This window comes from Diadema antillarum, unplaced genomic scaffold (assembly GCF_040938485.1).
Source record: "Diadema antillarum isolate AM-2024a unplaced genomic scaffold, OU_Dant_1.0 scf00000137, whole genome shotgun sequence".
In the NCBI taxonomy this organism is placed as follows: domain Eukaryota; kingdom Metazoa; phylum Echinodermata; class Echinoidea; order Diadematoida; family Diadematidae; genus Diadema; species Diadema antillarum.
In genome coordinates this window covers 1,058,342-1,076,210 of record NW_027271026.1, presented here as the reverse complement: position 1 = coordinate 1,076,210, position 17,869 = coordinate 1,058,342, and the positions used below count along the sequence as shown (strand labels likewise).

The 17,869-nt window shown below is 37.2% G+C and overlaps 1 protein-coding gene across 1 annotated transcript; it reads left to right on the top strand.

Moving 5' to 3' along the window:
- Positions 1–7,513: 7,513 nt before the first annotated feature.
- LOC139721040 (proteasome subunit alpha type-4-like) lies at positions 7,514–16,538 on the top strand. The gene is made up of 8 exons (XM_071632370.1): positions 7,514–7,575; positions 10,085–10,127; positions 10,464–10,626; positions 10,886–10,963; positions 12,385–12,473; positions 13,116–13,246; positions 14,476–14,599; positions 16,154–16,538. Exons 1-8 carry the CDS (start codon positions 7,573–7,575, stop codon positions 16,294–16,296), a joined length of 774 nt encoding a protein of 257 aa, XP_071488471.1. The 5' UTR covers positions 7,514–7,572; the 3' UTR covers positions 16,297–16,538.
- The last annotated feature ends 1,331 nt before the right edge of the window (positions 16,539–17,869 follow it).

The following is a 17,869-nucleotide window of genomic DNA, read 5'->3' as shown; positions in this document are numbered from 1 at the left end:
GGGGGGGGGGGGGGCGGCGCTGGTTGAAAAAAAAGATCAAAATGGTAATTCAAGGGTTGGTAAACTGCTTTTGAAATTGACATGAAAGGGTGAGCAAGAATTTTTTTTTTTCTCTAAGATTTCTTTTAACCATAATTAAAGAGGCATCAATAGTGTGAAACATTGTTCAAAAAGCCCGGAGCCGACAAAAGATTGTGATTCAGCGTGATTCCTGGTTGGCATTCTGAATGATAAGCAGGATGGAGCAGTGTACTCAGAACATCCGAACGGCAAAGAGTCGCTGCAATGTTGCGCCATGTGATGTAGAATGTACACCTCTGTACCTTACACTTTGTTATATCAAAGCTAGATCACTGAGTGTTGTTTTACATACTATAGTCTATAAAAAAATGCCTTGCATTGCCAATAATAAGACTTGACCTGGGCTATTTCCCAACTTTTCCATGTATAAAACACACACACACAAACACAAACAATTAGGGGATGCTCTAAAGTGCAGATTTTAGACGTCCTTCCCCCGCTTGGTCACTTCGACGCCCCCTCGCTGGTCACACCTCCCCCAATCATGAACATAAACCGACATCCTTGACTATCAGTGGCACACCGCCTCCCCCTCCCCCCTAATTTCCAAAGCGAAAAAACATAGTTACAAACGGCAGTTTTGGGACTGTAAAATGTCAAAATTTTCACGCTCGCTCGCTCCGCTCGCTCGTTTTTAATCGCTGTGCCATTCTCCTGATGTTGCTGCCAGTATTAAATTGCCAGCAGTTGCGCCCGGTGCGCCACCCCTCCTTAATTTCCAAAGCGAAAAGGAATAGCTACAAACGGCAGTTTTTAGAGTGTAAAATGTCAAAATTTTCAAACTCGCTCGCTCCGCTCGCTCGCATTTTAATCAATTCAATTCAAACTTTATTTCATTTTTCGAAAAGAACATAAACATTTCACTTTCTTTGGTATCATAAAATAAGGTTGCATAATCAAAACAAAGTAAATTGAGAAAACATAATTGCGGAACCTTGGGGTGACAAAAACGTTGTAAGGAAAATTGATTGACTGAAGTGATACAGACAATGTAATCGTTATGCCATTCTCCTGATGTTGCTGCCAGTAATTGCCAGCAGTTGTGCCCTGTGCGCCACCCCCCCCCCCCTTAATTTCGAAAACGAAAAAAAATAGCTACAAACGGCAGTTTTTTTGACTGTGTCAAAATTTTCAAGCTCACTCGTTCTGCTCGCTCGCATTCAATTTTATGCCATTCTCCTGATGTTACTGCCAGTAATTGCCAGCAGTTGCGCCCTGTGCGCCCCTTAATTTCCAAAGCGAAGAAATATAGCTACAAACGGAAGTTTTTTTTGCCTGTAAAATGTCAAAATTTTCAAAGTGGCTCGCTCCGCTCGCTCGCATTTGAATCGTTATCCCATTCTCCTGATGTTGTTGCCAGTAATTGCCAGCGGTTGCGCCCGGTGCGCCCTGCTTAATTTCCAAAGAGAAAAATATAGCTACAAACGGTAATTTTTTAAATTTAAAATGTCAACATTTTCAAGCTCGCTCGCATTTAATCGCTTTGCCATTCTCCTGATGTTACTGCCAGTAATTGCCAACTGTCGCGCCCGGTGCCCCCCCCCCCCTAAATTTTCAAAGCGAAAAAATGTAGCTAAAAACGGCATTTTTTAAACTGTGAAATGCCAAAATTTTCTCGCTCGCTCGCTTCGCTCGCTCGCATTTAATCGTTGTGCCATTCTCCTGACGTTGCTGCCAGTACTTGCCAGCAGTTGCGCCCGATGCGCCACCCCCCTTTTAATCTCCAAAGCGAAAAGATAGAGCTAAAAACGGCAGTTTTTGGACTGTAAAATGTCAAAATTTTCAAGCTCGCTCATTCCAATCGCTCGCATTTACTCGTTATGCCATTATCCTAATGTTGCTGCCAGTAATTGTAAGCAGTTGCGCCCGGTGCGCCCCCTTCATTTCCAAAGCGAAAAAATATAAGCTACAAACCGCAGTTTGGGATTGTAAAATATCAAAATTTTCAAGCTCGGTCGCTCCGCTCGCTCGCATTTTATTGTTCTGCAATTCTCCTTTTTTTTTTTTCTTTTTACAAAAACTAAGGTCCCTCCGTGGGAGGGGTATCCCCCTCTTACACCCTCTCCCGCTCGGTTGCTTCGCTCCCTCGCCGAGGATCTCACACCGTCACATAATGTACACTGTAAAAACATCGGTGTTAGATTTAACACCACGGGTGTTAAATCTAACACCGATCAAACTTCAATAAAGGACCACACCCACAGGTGTTGAAAATGCACTGTGATGGTGTTGAAAAGTGTTCACCTGACACTTCGTGGTGTTAATTTGACACTGTACCTGGTGTTATTTTGACACTGTACTGGTGTTAATTCAAAAATGACACCACATGGTGTTGATTTGATATTTGTTGGTGTTAATATTAATAGTTTAACACCCGTCCAGCTTCAATAAGAGACCACACCAGCTGGTGTTACTGTGGTGTAAATTTATTTTCACATTTTTTCAAAAATCTAGTATTTTAATGTAAAATTCTTAATCGTCTTGTTTAAATTAAAAATCAACAAGAAGTGCAGTTACTAAGAAACTCTTCAAAAAACAGTTTAAAATTTGGAAATGACACCCGGAGGTGTTGATTTAACACCATAAATGAGCACCGAAAATTTAACACCAGCTCGGTGTTCACTATTTAACACCGGACTTTTTGCAGTGTACCCCCGTAATAGTCCTTCATGATATTTTTATTTTTCCCATGCTCTGTAAACGCGACTTTTACACTCTTGTTTTTTTCAAAAAGTTCCTACAGTGGGAGGGGGTATCCCCCTCCAACACCCTCCGCACTGAAGGAGCGGAATGGATCATCGCCGAGGATCTCACACCGTCACAATAATGTACCCCCGTATATAGTCCTTCATAGCGAAAGATTCGTGCATGTATACAATCACATGTAATATAATGTACAATATACAGAGTATGTGTAAATGTACATGATGACACAGGAGCCAATGAATCACATTAAAAAAAATCTCACAGTTTACATTTACTGTCAAAACGCACCCCCCTTGAAAAAAAGCTGGTGACGCCCCTGTAGGCCTATACATTGAGTTACTCTTTATTCCTCCTTTCTTCTCTCGAAGTATAAGCCATGCACTTCGAACCGCCGAGAACTTGATTTATTTGCTGTAAGGGGCTGCAAACATAATAAAGTATGTTCTGTGTAGCCTTTCTGTTTGCTCAATGTACTGTATTCGGATTTCATTTTTTATATCATTGTTTACAAAATCATACATGAGATGTATCTGCGATCATATAGTTTTTTTACTGTCTATTTCAAGCCTATTACATTAATTCTTCTTCTTGATACGCAGAACACGTTTGAAATATTTCATCTTGATTTATCATCCTCACCTAACTCTTGTTTGCACATAAAAGCAGAAGCAGTAATGCCAAAGTCAGAGAGCAAGTACAGGCGTGAGATTTTGCGTTGCGTTTGCTGCGCCGCTCGAGAGAGAGGAGTTACCAAGCGGGGGAGGGTATGGGAGGGGGTGGCCCGGAGGGGAGATGCCCCGAAAGGAGCTTAACATTTTAAAGCTGTGAATCGTGCATTCTGGTGCACACGTATTGTAATACTTTGACTTATTCTCATTAAAAAAAAAAAGATGTCACAAAATGTGACCCTTTTTTTGGTGGTTGGTTATTCATGTTTGTTTGTTTGTTTGTTTGTTTTTATTTCTGCATTCAATCAGATACAATTTGAATACAAATTTCCGAAGTACAAAGACAAAGAATAGCAAGTGCAGTGAAATAGATCGATAACAGTACACAAATAGATACACATAAGTGATTGCATTGAGCAATGTAGATACACACAAACATAAAATAAAATATATACAGTATTTTTCTGTAAACAACAGAGATCATTGAATGCAGGAGACCACCATCGTAAGCGATTAAGCTTGAAATGGATGGAGGCCTCATAAAATGACTATCCAACAACAAAACTCTCTTGGAGGAAAGTGATCAGGTGGGTGCAGTGCAGTTGCAGGTGTGGGTGCAAGATGCAGTTGAAGGAAGAAAATAGAGATTGACAAAAAAAATGACAATCATCAATATTTGTTATCTTGATTGGTTTGGAGAATATGATTGTATCAAATATCGTTTTAGTGAAGCTTTCAAAGAATGAATACTTGAGCTGGACTTTATATTGTCCGGGAGATTATTCCAAATGTCCGGACCCGAATGTCTTTTGATTTATGTTTCACTAATAATTTTGGATTCAAAAGATGGAAATTTCTACATATACGAGTAGGGTACGAATGGACAGAAGTATTAAACCTAAACATGTTATTAAACGATGATGGAAGTTGATCATGTATATATTTAAACATCATTACTGCTACTTGAATAATTTTCAAATAAAAAACCTTCAATGTTTTAAGTTCACGAAATAAAGAATCAGTATGAGCCAGAAAATGCGATCCTGTACAAATACGTATAACTTTCTTTTGTAATTTGAAAATATAATTTATTTTGGTAGAGCGGCAAGTTCCCCATACAACATTGCAATAACTTATATATGGGAGAATTAAGGAATGATATAATAAAAATAAAGTTGAACGAGGAAGAAAGAATTTCAGCTTGGAAATAATCCCTATATTTTTAGAAATACACGCTGTAACATGATGCAAATGCTCATTCCAAGTCAAACTTCCATCTATATATACTCCCAGAAATTTCGAATTTGTTTTCTTTTCTAATGGGATATCATCAATGTTAATATGTATCAGCGTATCTACATTATGAGAATAAAGTTTAAAATAAATGAAATGAGTCTTTTTTATATTCAAAGAAAGTTTATTAGACTTAAACCAATTTGATACTTTACTAATTTCAATATTCAAAGTATCATTTAAAATCTTAAGATCCTTATGAGAATAAAATATGTTGGTATCATCAGCAAATAAAACAAAAGAGAGAAGAGAGGATGTATTAATGATATAATTGACATAAAGAAGGAATAATAGTGGGCCCAGAATTGAGCCTTGAGGAACACCACATTTAATTAAAAGGGGATCAGATTCACAACTATTAATAGTAACATAATGTAATTATTGTCTGCTATTAGTTAGATAATCTTTAAACCATAAAAGTGCTTGTCCCCGAATACCATAATGACTAAGTTTGGAGAGTAAAATAGAATGGTCAAGAGTGTCGAATGCCTTACTCAAATCACAAAATATACCTGCAACATGTTCTTTATTTGCAAAAACACTCGTAATTTTATCATAAATTTGTATCAATGCTAAATCAGTGGAATAATTCTTTCTGAAACCATATAGATTGGGAATAAGTAAATCATACTTATCGATAAACTTAAGAAGTCTATTATAAACAATTTTTTCTAAAATTTTCGATATTATAGGCAACAAAGAAATGGGACGGTAATTGCTAATTTCATGAGGATCATTTTTTTTTATAAATAGGATTAACTTTAGCTATTTTCAGCAGATCTGGAAAAATACCTTGTGATAAAAAAAGATTGAATATATGGCTTAACGGTTCTGCGAGTGGATTAACTATTTCTTTCAAAAGCGTCATACTTGTTTTATCAAAACCACAACATCTGGAACTATTTAAAGATTTGGTGATATTGATAATTTCACTGGGACTTGTTGGGTTGAAATAAATAGACTCTTGATTTTGGCCAAAAAGATAATATGTAAAATGAGCAGAAGTATTGCTAATTTTAGTAGCAAGTTCCGGACCGATGTTAACGAAAAATGAGTTAAAGGGGAAGGCTAGTAACTGATCAGTGGGAATCAGTGGAAATGCTGGGAGATGATTGTTACAATCTTATGGGATTCATTCAAGAGTTCATTGTATATCTATTGTTGTGTGAAAATTATTTGCTTCAGAACGGTCTCATATTCAAGTAATGTGCAGATTAATGCTCCGTCACTGACCAGGGACGCTAACCTGGAAGCATTAAACTGCACATTACTTGAATATGAGACCATTCTGAAGCAAATCATTTTCACACAACAATAGATATACAATGAACTCTTGAATGCATCCCATAAGGATTGGAACAATCATCTCCCAGCATTTCCACTGATTCCCACTGATCAGTTACTAGCCTTCCCCTTTAAATGAGTTTGCATACGTATTGGGATCATTTATTTTGATGCCGTTTAATGTGATATCATCCGTTGGCGGAGAATCAGGCTTTTTACCTAGTACCTCTTAGATGATTTTCCATGTTGCATTGATATTCGAGACCTTTTTCATTCTATCAAAAAATTATAATCTACGGCATAAACGAATCAATTTTGTCAACCTATTTCGATAAACTTTATACATATTCAAATTAAATTCAGTTGGGTTACGAATATGTAACTTATACAAAGAATTACGAGTGTTTATGGATTTCAAAATATCTTTTGTAATCCAAGGATTTCTTGGTGTACTTCGGTTATTTTTTATTCTACATAAAGGAATATTATTTTCATAATGTTTTGGTTTGTGAGGCTACTTGTAAAAAAAATGTCAGGCGTGTGTGCTGATGCGTGAGACTTGATAGGTCTGCAAGTATAAAACAACAACAACAACAACAACAAAACCCAACAAGACAAACCGAGGTGATACTTACAGGAGTAATAGTAGTTTATGATAATTTCATGCATATAATTCAAGTTTATTTTGTTGGGAACTTGAACAGAATACCGGTCATACAAACAAACAGAGCATGCATGTGAAAGCTGCAATAAATCGGAGAAAAGTAGCTAGAACACACTTATAGCAACATTATTGACAAATTGCCTTCATCGACTTAAATAAACACTGATTACTTAGTATTCAGTATTTGAGAAATAGCCATGTTAAAAAAAAAAAAAAAAAAAAAAAATCATGGGCATATAATGTTCCGGTCCAACATGCCATGGGCATATTATAATTATGTTCCTGTCCAACATGCCATGGCCCTATGTAACCACACTCTGGGCCCCGTCTTATAGAGCCTCCAAATCAATCACAAGTCCCCAAATCAATCGCAACTTGCATTGCAGCTCTCAAAAAAACTTTTGATTGATTTCTATCACAAGTCTTTATAAGACAGGCCCCAGACCTGGGGCCTGTTCCATTCCATAAAGATTGATCGTAAGATTGACAAGATCTTACGATTGATGCAATTCAAAAAAAAATACGCTCAATCTGCTGTTAAATATGTGCTTTAAATCAAGCATTTAAAGTATTTTTATGAAACAGACTTACGATCATTATTGATCTTATGAGTTACGCTCGACTGGCTTAGTTACGCTCAATAAATCGAGAGTAAGATTAAACGTAACTTGGGTATGTAAAACGGGCCTCAGGCCTTGGAGATCACCTCCCTGCTGTATGATCGTCGATCGAGGATCCGAGGGCAACATTTACAACAGTCAGAGCGGGTGAAGAAAAGTCTGATAACAGTGCTCATGAGCCCTCTGCGTTCGTTTTTGGAAATTCATCGTTGCTCAGCGAAAAAGTGTGCCGTCTCACGACTGAACATCCAGCAAAATGGTATGTTTTAGACTAAAATTCTCCTCAGAAATTATTTTTAATTTATACCATCAACATTTTGAATGCATTGTTTTATATTCTTGTCAAGCTTTTCAAAGAATAACCCAGTACCAGGTACCGCATAAATGAGTTCATGTTCGTATTCGGGATTGTGAGTCATTGAATGATAGTCCCACACATTCATTTATTTTGTATTTTGCGCGATGTAGCAAGTGTACTGATGTAAAGCCCAAAAGTTAACATCAGACAAAGCGAAGCGTTTCATGTTATTGTTAGACAGCTACAGTGCACTCTGTGCAGGAGTACTGGTTTGGACGATATTGAATGAAAGAGACGTTGTTGTTACTTCTGTTTCTGTTTCTGTTCCGGTTCCGTCGGTGTAGGCCCTGCTCAGAATTAACTGTAAATTTTACTCCACCAACGTTAGACTTCTAAGCAATCTAACTAGATTCTAACTAGTCTAGTAATTCAATATGGTCGTTTATGCATGTGCAGGACAGGAAAGGTGTTTCACATTTGAAGTCTCTGTTTGAAGACTGTATTGGATGTAGACGTGACTGTTTCCTCGTCAAGTAGGTTCCTGTCCACTGCTGTCCTGTGGAAGAATGAGTAGGTTCTACTTGTGTACAAGTGTATGGTTGGGGCACCACCTATCGACAGGGCACCTTCCCATCGACACCCTGCATATCATGGCTGTTTGCGTATAGAACGAAAAAGTACGCGCGGGATTAAGTGTCATTAGCTATAAAAACAATAAAAACGAAGAAACGAAAATCAAACTCAAACAAACCAAGCTAAAAATTACACATCCGCTCAGTATTAAACGACGCATGGCTGTGAAATTCACGTGTATTACCTATGGCCTGTGAAATTCATGTGTATTACCTATGCTGTGAAATTCATGTGTATACCTATGGAGGGGAGGGGGTGTCGATCGCAAGGTTCCCTTTTTAGCTGCGCGAAGAAAACGGAACGCACGCACTAAAATTGCGCTATTTTAAAGCGGAGATTCATAATCAACGAGACGGTCACGACATTCAAAACTGCAGTATTTATGGCATATTTGAGGTAAGAATTAGGCGGATTTGTATTATATTTTTAGAATAAACAAGCTACAGATCCTTAGGGTGACGATACGTGGTACCCCCAACCCTACATCTTTTTATTCTTACTTGATCAGTGTTCTTTGGATTCTTCTGCTGTTCCCCAGAAGACAGTGGTTGTTCTTCCCCCTCTGTCATTAACTCTATTAAATGTAGGCGTTGGGATCAATTCCCACTTCCCCATTCATGATTTGGAACAGTAGTCAAAGTCTCGAAATTCTCCTTCTGTTCTCTAGGGTGTCCCATTCCAGATCCTTTAGCATTTGGGAAACACTGCTCTGTTGTTTGTAGTCATTCATACAGAATCTAGCTGCCTTATGTTGAACGGATTCTATGAGATGAATATCCCCTTTGTGATACGGATCCCATGATGAGCTACTGGCATACTCTAAGATGGGTCTAAGTAATGTTGTGTAGGCAGTGGCTTTGATGGACTTGGTACAGAACCATAGGTTCCTCCTCATGAAACCAAGAACCTTGTTGGCTTTGGCGGTGATCTTTTTGTAGTGGGTGTCCCATCTCAGTTTGTTGTCAATTTCTACCCCAAGGTATGGATGCGTGCTAACTTCTTGGAGAGGTTGCCCACAGAAGGTGTAATTCCTGTCTGGTGGATTCTGCTTGTTTAAATCTATGTGTCAGAAAAAGATAGACGGCTCTATAGACCAATTGTTTGAATATTCGGCAATCCAGGGGGTTTAGGGGCTATGCACTCACATGACCATGATGATTGTTCACTTTGCCAAACTTGCTTTTTACTAGATCAGTAGATGCAAGTCCGTTGCTGAATTGGCTTGTGTTTGATTTCAAACACAAATATCAAACACAACATTGTGATTGTGTTTGATTCTTATCAAATGCAAAGTCGCGGGGGATAAAATTTACTTGGGTTTGATGTGAAGTTGGTGTTTAATCGCAAGTCAAGTTTCTAGCAACAGGGCCCAGTGCAGAAGCATTACTTCAAGCCAGCATACCCTGACAGTTCATCACATTTGCTGGCTAATTTCAGCAGAATGTGTGCCTCAGCCAGGCACACACACGTTGGTAATGCATGTGCTGAGTAGCGTGTTCATACTGAATCATAACTCTTTATGTGTGCATTATTTTTCTTATGAAAATTCTTTTCTTAAACAACTTGGTACTCGATGCAAATGTTGGGATGATAATTTGATACCATACATGTAGATGTTGTTACCTATGGTATACATTTTGTGATTTAAGTGTAAAAACAACATTATTTTTTGTCGCTTTTGTATGTTTGTTTAGCAGATAATATTTCAACAGTGTGAGAATGCATAATGCTGTGACAAAAATTGTTATACTACAGGGACGCAGGTTGTGTTACAGTTACTTATACTACTATTTGGCATCACTCTAACAAGTTCCTTGTTCTTATTTTCCTACGGCAGTCTCGGCGCTATGATTCGAAAACCACCATCTTCTCACCTGAAGGTAAATATATTACCATACATTTCTTTCTAAGGGTTTTTCTCTCTCTCCCTTTTTGTGTATTTCTTTGTTTCTTGCTGTATTTTAATATGAGCATTGTTTGAAATATCAAGAATGCAGTATATATTTTAATATGAGCATTGTTTGAAATATCAAGAATGCAGTATATTACTCTATGATATCCTTACACTTTTCACAGAGCAATTACATAGAGTCATTTTTTTTTAACGTGTAATTTACAATGTCAAAAAGTTTTTAAACACATGTGTACCACCACTATCAAGAACTGTACACATCTCCAGATGACTGTATTCTGTATTTTCTTCCCGTAATATTCAGGACGTCTATATCAGGTGGAGTATGCTATGGAAGCCATAGGTCACGCTGGCACATCTCTCGGCATCCTAGCATCAGATGGGGTTCTTCTTGCAGCAGAGAGAAGGAATACACACAAATTGCTGGATGATGTGGTCTTTTCAGACAAAATCTACAAACTGAACAGGTACGGACGTTTCAGTATCAGAATTGTCATGCTTTGTTATATTTACCTTTTTTGAGGAAATTGGTTAGCTACAGTAACAGTGCAGCTAGTGCATATATGTACTGTATACTGTAAAGGTCATTGATGTCATTAGTTTCTGGGAATTGTATAAAAATGATGGCGGATTTGCTTTCATAGCATTATAGAGGGAGCTGAATAGTCAGAGCTTTTTGTCATAGTATAATTTGCCAGCTTAATTTGCTTATTATCTTGTTCACAGTGATATGGCATGCAGTGTCTCTGGAATCACATCAGATGCAAATGTTCTAACCAGTGAGCTCAGACTTGCAGGTCAAAGGTGAGTTTTTATTTACGTATCATTTTTCCTTATATTCTCAATGAAAAGTGTTTAAGATGTCTTTCTTATCTATACCGGCTGTTCCAAAAAAAGCGGAACGGTGGATTTTCAGTACCTTACGTTCTAAAAGTGATATGTTTTTTGACATCATTAGAAAGAGCATTTTCCACAGAAGACAGTGATATCAAAATCATTAAATTTGGTGCAGAACTTTTTGTTCTACGCCCAATTCTATAAATGCAGTCATTTTCAAATTTCGCTGGATTTTTTTGACATATGAGCGCAGAATTTGGGTGCAACACGCATTCCATAAGGTGTATTGTGTAAGCCTGTTGATCCATGTCAACAAAAGATACAGCTTTCATATTGGGCGCGCACACACACGCACAGACACACACACACTCTTTTTTTCCTGGCCCCCGCCCAATGTGAAAGCTGTATCTTTTGTTCACATGGATCAATGGGCCTACAATAATACACTGTATGGAACGCCTGTTCCACCCAAATTCTTCGCTCATACGTCACAAAAATCCAGCAAAATTTGAAAATGACTGCATTTACAGAATTGGGCGTAGAATAAAAAGTTTTGAATCAAATTTAATGATTTTGGTATCATTGTCTTCTGCGGAATATGCTCTTTCTAATGATGTCAAAAAATATATCACTTTTAGAATGCAAGGTACTGAAAATCCACCGTTCCGCTTTTTTTGGGGACACGCGGTACATGTATACTCATTTTTCCTATAATGGAGGATCTCTGTGTGATTGTAATTATTCATTACTGGGAGCCTCAAGTTGTGCAAATTGAAAGTTTGATGCATAAATCTGAATTGATTTATAAGGCAAATATGGAAAATATAGTGTACTAATCTATATGATATGAAACAATATTTGAAGAATGAATTTGAAAATAGGAAATTGTATTGCCTGTACAAAATGAGTGATGAGATGTATGTCCCTTTTAAGTCATCCCAGTATGATATTAGAGAATGCCATTGGGTTTTCCACCAGGTATTATCCACTCCCCCCCCCCCCCCCCCTTGCACCTACATGATATATATGTTTTGTTTTTTTTTATTTCCCCAATGTAGATTTGATTTAGCATTGATATTTATGGTTATTTGTAGAGAGCATGGTGTTCCCTTCTGTATGCAAATAACAAGTTCAGATTACAGTTTACTTAATTGCCTGTGTGCAAGTCAGTTAAGAACTTAACCTGTTAAGGATGAGTCCCGAGTATACTCGGGCAGGTGTCTATGGGAAATACGTGTTGTAGCAAAATCAGCCCATCCTCAACAGGTTAAAATAAGGGTGCTACATTCTATATACATGTATAAAGAGATCAATGCAGTTTTAAGATTATATTTCACACACGTTTTGGGAGACAAAGTAAATGTGAAGTTTTTCTTTTTCTTCATCAGGTATTTCCTCCAGTACCAGGAGAACATTCCAAATGAACAGCTCGTGAGCTCATTGTGTGATATAAAACAGTTCTACACACAAGCAGGAGGTAAGAGAACAAAACAAAAACTGGCTGCCTGGCACACAGAAAACCTGCAAACTTAACTGTAGTTTAACTGCAGTTATTGGGTGTGAATGATAAAGATTTGATTTATATTGATGAGTTAATTACACCAAAAAAAAAAAAGCTGATGATATAAATCATGAATATAACAACATCAACAACAACAGATATTGAATTTGTATTAATGAAAGTCTCAAAATGTACTTTGATTTGACGACAGCTACACAGATTTATGCCATATACATTTTTAGGTTGCAACCTTTTTTACGCTTGGATGTGTGTATTCATATATTATTGTATGTGTACAATTTTTCATCAACCAGCTTATTCCTCCATGAATCAAATTGAATTCTATCCTTTTTTTTAAATGATTTGTTGTTAATTTATGGAGCTATCAAGAATTGATACCATCATTGTCATTTTCATACATGCATATCACATCAATGAAACATTACCATAGTAACATTCTTAAAATGATTTGCTGGATCGAGTATTATGCTTTTTGTCAAATTAGGCTGCATGGATGATGTATATATTTGAGACTAGTCCTTCAAACACCAATTGGTAGATGAGGGCCGAGAATATTACAGAGTTTCTCTCAACTTTCCACCTACTTGTCATTGCCAGGTAAGAGGCCTTTCGGTGTATCGATTCTCTACATGGGCTGGGACAAACACTATGGCTTTCAGCTCTACCAGAGTGACCCCAGCGGAAACTATGGTGGCTGGAAGGCAACATGCATAGGCAACAACAGTGCTGTAAGTATGATGGCTTGAAGGTATTGAGCTCTTGAGGAATATTTGTGTATACATTAAAAAAGCAGACGTACTTGTGAGAGATTGAATTCATTTCATAAGCTCTGATGTTCAAACGTTCTTGTATGTTGGTGATAGATTTTCTTTGCAGTCATCTCAGACAAGACCTTAGCTCCTCCTTAACATCCCTATCTTGCTCATAATTCTAGATGAAAATATGCTGTTTGGAAGTCACAAGCTAATATGTTTCAGGCCAAGATGAGCTAGTGTGCTGGAAAATTACTGCCTTGGTAATCCATGGTACTGGTTTATTTGTTTTTGTGTGTGTGTGGTTTTTTTTTTTCTTTCTTAATAGACAGGCTTTGCATATCTACGAGACATTGTGCATACCATTCCCTCGTAGCATGATTTTTATCCCCAGTAATGTTGTCCCTGTTTACCATTCTACGATACTTTAATTGCTGAACTTCATTCATTTTCACACAGTATACAGTATATCCCCCCCCCCAAAAAAAAAATAAAATAAATAAATAAATAAATAAATAAAAATAAATGAAAAATTAAAAAAATTAAAAAAATAAATAAATACAATTGGATTTTGCAGTGATAACTTCCAATATGATCAACCTGTCTAAATGTTACTTTAGGGTCTTAAAATATAACATCTTAGCTTCATTTTGCAGAAAACCCCATTCAGTTTGGTTAATTGGTCACATAGAAATGTAGATCATTGTAAAGCATGTCATGTTTCTGATTCTTCCAAGTTTAGCACTTGGATGCTCTTGGAACTGCGTATTAATGTGTGAACACAATGGACAGAACTTGGAGGGAAGGGATTCCTGACATGCTCTACAAAACTCCTCATTTGACCTCTCTTTGACCACTGAAGCAAATCAGATAGGGTTTTCTGTAAAATGTGGGCGATAAGTTAACAGTTTCATACACTGAAATTGTATTTGGGTTGATTCACTATTTTCAAAGTTATTATTTTGGAGGGTCCCGTTGTATTTTTTTTTTTTAGACATATGGTAGTCTTCAAAAGTTGTGATTGCTGTGAACACTGCATCCAGGTGATGCAAATTCTTCATGGAGTACAACTGAAGTGTCTGATGCCACTCCTGTAAATCTAATTATATAAGAGTGGTGTCTGTTGTGTAATAATGTCCATAAAAGGGCATGAATTTTGCTATGCCATCATCGACATGGTCTTCATCATAACTTGTCTTTCTCAGGCTGCCATATCAATGCTGAAGCAAGAGTACAAGGAGGGAGACACCAACCTCTCTGCAGCCTTAGCACTAGCCATCAAGGTTCTCAGCAAAACGCTGGACATGACCAAGCTAACCCCCGAGAAAAGTGAGTTCACTTCACGTGACCATACATCTGTATTTCAAAGGCTTATTGGAAGAGAATTGTCATGGAAACAAGGTTATTGGTATACAGCTACAAAGGAAGTTTTTTCTTAATCTTTTAATGGGTGAGGGGTGTTAGTTTGTATTAGGGTTTATCTGTGGCCTATAAAGCATGTAAAAAATCCATTGTATTCCATGGACATATTCATTATGTGCATTTATGTTATTTCTGTGGATGTAAATGATGTAACTGAATTGAATAGAAATATTTACTTTGTCTGAACCACTTCAATTACTGTATCGACCATATATTTACAATGTAGCGAGTCTGATTTTTTTTTTTGTGAATCAGGACTTCCTGAAAATGTCATGAGTGGTTAAATTCGCAGTTGTGAAGCAGTGTAATGAACTGAGAAATTTGTGTGTGCACATCAAATTCATGTCGAGATCAGAGTTTATAATTTCATGCATTATTTTGTGAATAGCACCCGATTCACAAAAATAAAAACCTCGCTCTCAAATGGCATAGGCAGGTGGAGTTGGTGATTCATTTCATTTCACAGTAAGCCCATTTCTTGTCATGACCCGCAACATTGTATTCCGATAAAGACTGGAAGTCTTCTGAATCTCGATCGATGATTATATCTTGTCTATCATTTCTGAACTATAAGATAACTCTGTAGTGTGCTCAGTTGAAGGGGTTCGTAATTTGTTTTTAAAAGTGGTCTGATTTGTGAATACGACAGTCGTGGATAAATTGTATCCAAATTCTGAATGTGGAATCATTCCAACATTGCCAGTGTCATTCACTGTCTCACATACACTCACAAACACATTCACACAGCTCTTATGAATTTTACCAATGCATTTGGCATCACAGCTGAATTATTCTATTATCTCCAGCTTTTTGGTGCACCCACAACATACTGTATATGCCATATATTTCACGAGTCTAAATTTTCGTGTGTCTTTAATTTCGCGAATAGCACCCGACTCGCGAAATTTGCGAAAATAAAAACCTCGCGAAATATTCGGCGTATACAGTAGACAACACACACAGCATCAATCACACCATTCTTATTATCTGGCCTGCTTGAAGTGAGACTAAATATTCCCTTAACCTGTAGAAAAACCAGTTGGGGCAAGCCATTATGAATTGCTAAAAGGGGAAAGAAATCCAAATTTACATGTGGATTGAGAAAAAGATGCAGTCAATATTACTGGTACTAAACGCATCAGTGAAGTTTGAGGAAAATCTGACAATCGTTGAAAAGTTACAAATTTTTAAAGTTTCAGTGCAGCCATCACTGGATGAGAAGACTACTGCAGTTCATGACACCCCGTCTGAATGATATAAAGAAAATAGAAAATATGAAGAGAACTCCGTAAAACTTCATTTTTAATAAAAAGTTAACAAGTTTACCATCCAAGAGTAGCCTTGTTCTTCACTCCATGGATGTATGCATTTAGACAAAAAGACAACCATGATTTTAACCTGTACTGCTATTTACGACCCAGGAGTAATCTTGTTTCTCTTTCCCCCCATGAATTTGTGCAGTCGAGATCGCCACACTGACAAGGGAAGACGGCAAGACCAACATCCGCATCCTTCCCGTGGAGGAGTTGAAAAAACTTATCAAGGAGCACGAGGAGCGAGAGGCCAAGGCAGAGGCAGAAAAGAAGAAGGAGAAAGAGAAATAGTGAAGTGGGCAATTCATTCATAATGCATCTAGTCTGTATCTGTCTCCTAGAAACAATGATGTAAAACTTGTCTGTACAGAGTATTTTGTTTCTCTCTTTTTTTGTATCCATTGTCAGTTGCTAGCTTAAAGACAGCAGAAATAGAAGGAAAAGAAAGGAAGGTAGCGAGATTTAGACATGACTCAGTTTGAAGTGCAACCTTGGTGTCTCTGACTGTATACAGTTGTAAGATAGGTTGCTTTAAAGGGGAAGGCTAGTAACTGATCAGTGGGAATCAGTGGAAATGCTGGGAGATGATTGTTCCAATCCTTATGGGATTCATTCAAGAGTTCATTGTATATCTATTGTTGTGTGAAAATGATTTGCTTCAGAACGATCTCATATTCAAGTAATATGCAGATTAATGCTCCGTCACTGACCAGGGACGCTAACGTGGAAGCATTAAACTGCACATTACTTGAATATGAGACCGTTCTGAAGCAAATCATTTTCACACAACAATAGATATACAATGAACTCTTGAATGAATCCCATAAGGATTGGAATAATCATCTCCCAGCATTTCCACTGATTCCCACTGATCAGTTACTAGCCTTCCCCTTTAACCAAGGCGTGATTTATTGCTGTTGGAGGTGTGACAAAAACACAAACCCATGGTTATTCATCCAAATCCTGTGACATTTAAGCATATGATGACTCCAAAAACTTCTCAGGTATTTACCAACAACCTTTCTCAAAGAATTTCAATTCAATATCACAAGTCCAGCTTTCACATGTTTGCCGTACTGGTATCATATTCTTGTTGGAACTCCTGATAGTGTAATTTACTTTCGATGCGACAGGATAATTTTGCTGCCGTTAATGAGGTCATTATATGAGTATTACCTGTATTCTTTTATTTCCATCGTAAAATCAACTAAACATCAGAAATATTTTGGAAATATCTCATTAAAAGTCAGTAACATATATATAAGTTTTTTGTCAACAAGCTCATTTGCAATCAATTCCTATGATAACCACAAATCAAGACAACACAAAGTTAAAAAGATGAATGAATAAGCAAATCATGCACACATAGATATTTGCTGGCAAATTGGTTATCACCACTATCAAGTAAACATGTAACCTCAATACATTTTATTGTTGATATGCATATTCATTAACAAAAAAATTCAATACTGTACACATTTTACAAACAGGTTGAAAAAAACAGGTAATCATTAGAACCATCATGACCAGATCTTCCGACTACAATCTAGCACATGAATAAAGTTATAGGCACATACTGGGGCACTTAAAAAAAAAAAATTTCCAACTTGTCCAAATAGGCATTGGGCAAGGACCCCTTGCATTGAACAGACAAATGGGGTTCTAGCACCCTGCATAGCATAATTCTTATTTGTGTAATGAATGGAAAGTAAATTGGGATGTCTGTATGCAAAGAATGAGCACAGATGTGTGGTAATTCAGCTTTGTGAACAATGAGCATTATGGTTGAGAATCACAATCTATACTCTTCTTACACCAGAGATCGTTTTAGTATCATTTTTAGAGTACATGTACAGGGTGTACA